Source organism: Lactuca saligna, chromosome 4 (assembly GCF_052625555.1).
Source record: "Lactuca saligna cultivar CGN05327 chromosome 4, ASM5262555v1, whole genome shotgun sequence".
NCBI lineage: Eukaryota > Viridiplantae > Streptophyta > Magnoliopsida > Asterales > Asteraceae > Lactuca > Lactuca saligna.
The window spans coordinates 174,302,009-174,303,980 of NC_136420.1; the positions used below are offsets into that span (position 1 = coordinate 174,302,009).

A 1,972-nucleotide genomic window follows, 5' to 3' on the forward strand; every position below is an offset into this window, starting at 1 on the left:
AAAAAAAACAATAAGTTTGACCCAAAAAATGTCAAAAAAAAAAAAAAAAATTAAACATTCCAAACTCTCCCCCTCTCTCTCATCGGTGATGAGTTTCTACCGAGTTGCCGAGCCAAACTCGGCACGCGGAGTCCACGACCTAGTGTCCACCGAGCCCACGTTTCCATTGCCGAGTCCTTTCTCGAACCACTCTAACTCGAAAACTTATCGGAAAAAGTATAAACTTTTTTCACATTTAATAAAAAGATCTTATAAACAAACAAACAAACAATTTTATTCAAGGGTATCCACAGTCATGACAACAAGGACCATTGGTTCTTATATAACAACATTCTCAACTCGAGAAATAACATCATCAAGTTTTAATTTATCATGTTTCTTAAAATCATTAAATTCTATGTTTCCAACATCCGGTTTCTTAAAATTATTGCGCTCTGAAGTGGCAAGGAATTCACCCCAATTATAACTCTCATACTTGGCAGGGTTTCTTTCATCAATCAGTTCTGCAAGTGGCTCCACCACAGTGTAACTTGCAGGGTTGAAGAAAATCGGGATCGAAAATCTTTCTCTTGTGGAATTCACCTTCGCCCTATGCTCCGCACCTTCGTACTTTCCATTGCTCCATACCTATATCAAAAACAACACTAACAATAAGCCCTTCATTCCAAATCAACTGATAATAATTCAAGCAAAAACAGACCTATAAAGAAACGACACATACAGTCATAATGTCCCCAACATTTACAATAAAGGAATTAGGTGTTGGCTTTACGAAGATCCATTCTCCATCGCTTTTTCGCTTAACTTCCAAACCTCCTACATCATCCTGAGCTAAGATCGTTAAAGCACCGACGTCCTTATGTCGACCAACACCCAGAGCTAGATCAGGAGCTGGGCATGGCGGGTAGTGGTTGATTCGAGCCAAACTGGTTTGATTCTTGGAGAAGAAGACCTCTAACCGGTTTGAAGTGAGGTTTAAGCTCAGTGAGATCAATTCCAACAATTTGTAAAACAATTTAAGAACTTCTTTAACATATTCTTCAGATGCTTCCCTGAGTTTTAACGAAATGGTTAAACATACTGATCATCTTGTTAGTAAACATATAGGATATATATATCTTTAGACGTCAAAAATTAAATACCTCAATTCTGGAGGATGATGAGGCCATTGATTAGGATACTTTATGGCATGTTCATCGTTAGATTCATACGAAGAAGTCGGAATCAACGTCGGGACCTCCACTTTGAAATCGAAAACTTCCTTCCAGTCCCTCACTTTTTTTGTCTGCTCAGTATCATAATAACCAAATGGATTCTCTTCGTCTCTCCTCACCTTCTTCTTCTCCTCCACTGGCTGATCAAAGAACTTCTTTGCTGCCGACTCCATCTTTTCACGCACCTCAATGGGAACACCATGGTTGATTACTTGGAAGAATCCCCAGTTTTTGCACGCGTCATGGACCTGATTCACCAGATCTTCTATCGCAGTAGCAGTAGATGAGTTTATGATAGGGGAGAGGTCAATTTGCGGGATTCCTTGGGATTCAAGTGCTGCAAATTTAGGTCTGTGTTCAAGCTCCTGGATGAAGGCTGGATCAACTTCCCCCATGACCGATGAATATATGATGAATTATGAGATTCTATGAATGATGTGTGTATTTAAAAGGTGGTGGTGAAGATGCCGATGCTCTTTGTTATGAATCTAGACCCCTTTTTGGGCATGATACATGACTGACAATCGCGACTACTCACTTAAAATATATGTAAAATATCCTTATGTTTTTTTCCTTTACGTAAAACAAGTAACCTTTTAAGTTTAGAGATTTAAGTAATCGGAACTAGGGCTGAACCTGAACCTGAACCCGACACTCGAGTTCAGTTTGTTTAATTTTTTTAATTTGGGGCTCAAGCTCGACTCGTTTGGAACCTTATTGTACGGAGCTAGAGATCGGTTTGCAAAAAATTATACGGG

The 1,972-nt window shown here is 39.2% G+C and overlaps 1 protein-coding gene across 1 annotated transcript; it reads right to left on the reverse strand.

Moving 5' to 3' along the window:
- Window positions 1–249: 249 nt before the first annotated feature.
- Window positions 250–1,653, reverse strand: LOC145043098 (protein LATERAL BRANCHING OXIDOREDUCTASE 1-like). The gene is made up of 3 exons (XM_078991654.1): window positions 1,143–1,653; window positions 722–1,052; window positions 250–627 (listed from the first exon to the last, which is right to left on the reverse strand). Exons 1-3 carry the CDS (start codon window positions 1,607–1,609, stop codon window positions 319–321), a joined length of 1,107 nt encoding a protein of 368 aa, XP_078847780.1. The 5' UTR covers window positions 1,610–1,653; the 3' UTR covers window positions 250–318.
- Window positions 1,654–1,972: the final 319 nt, after the last annotated feature.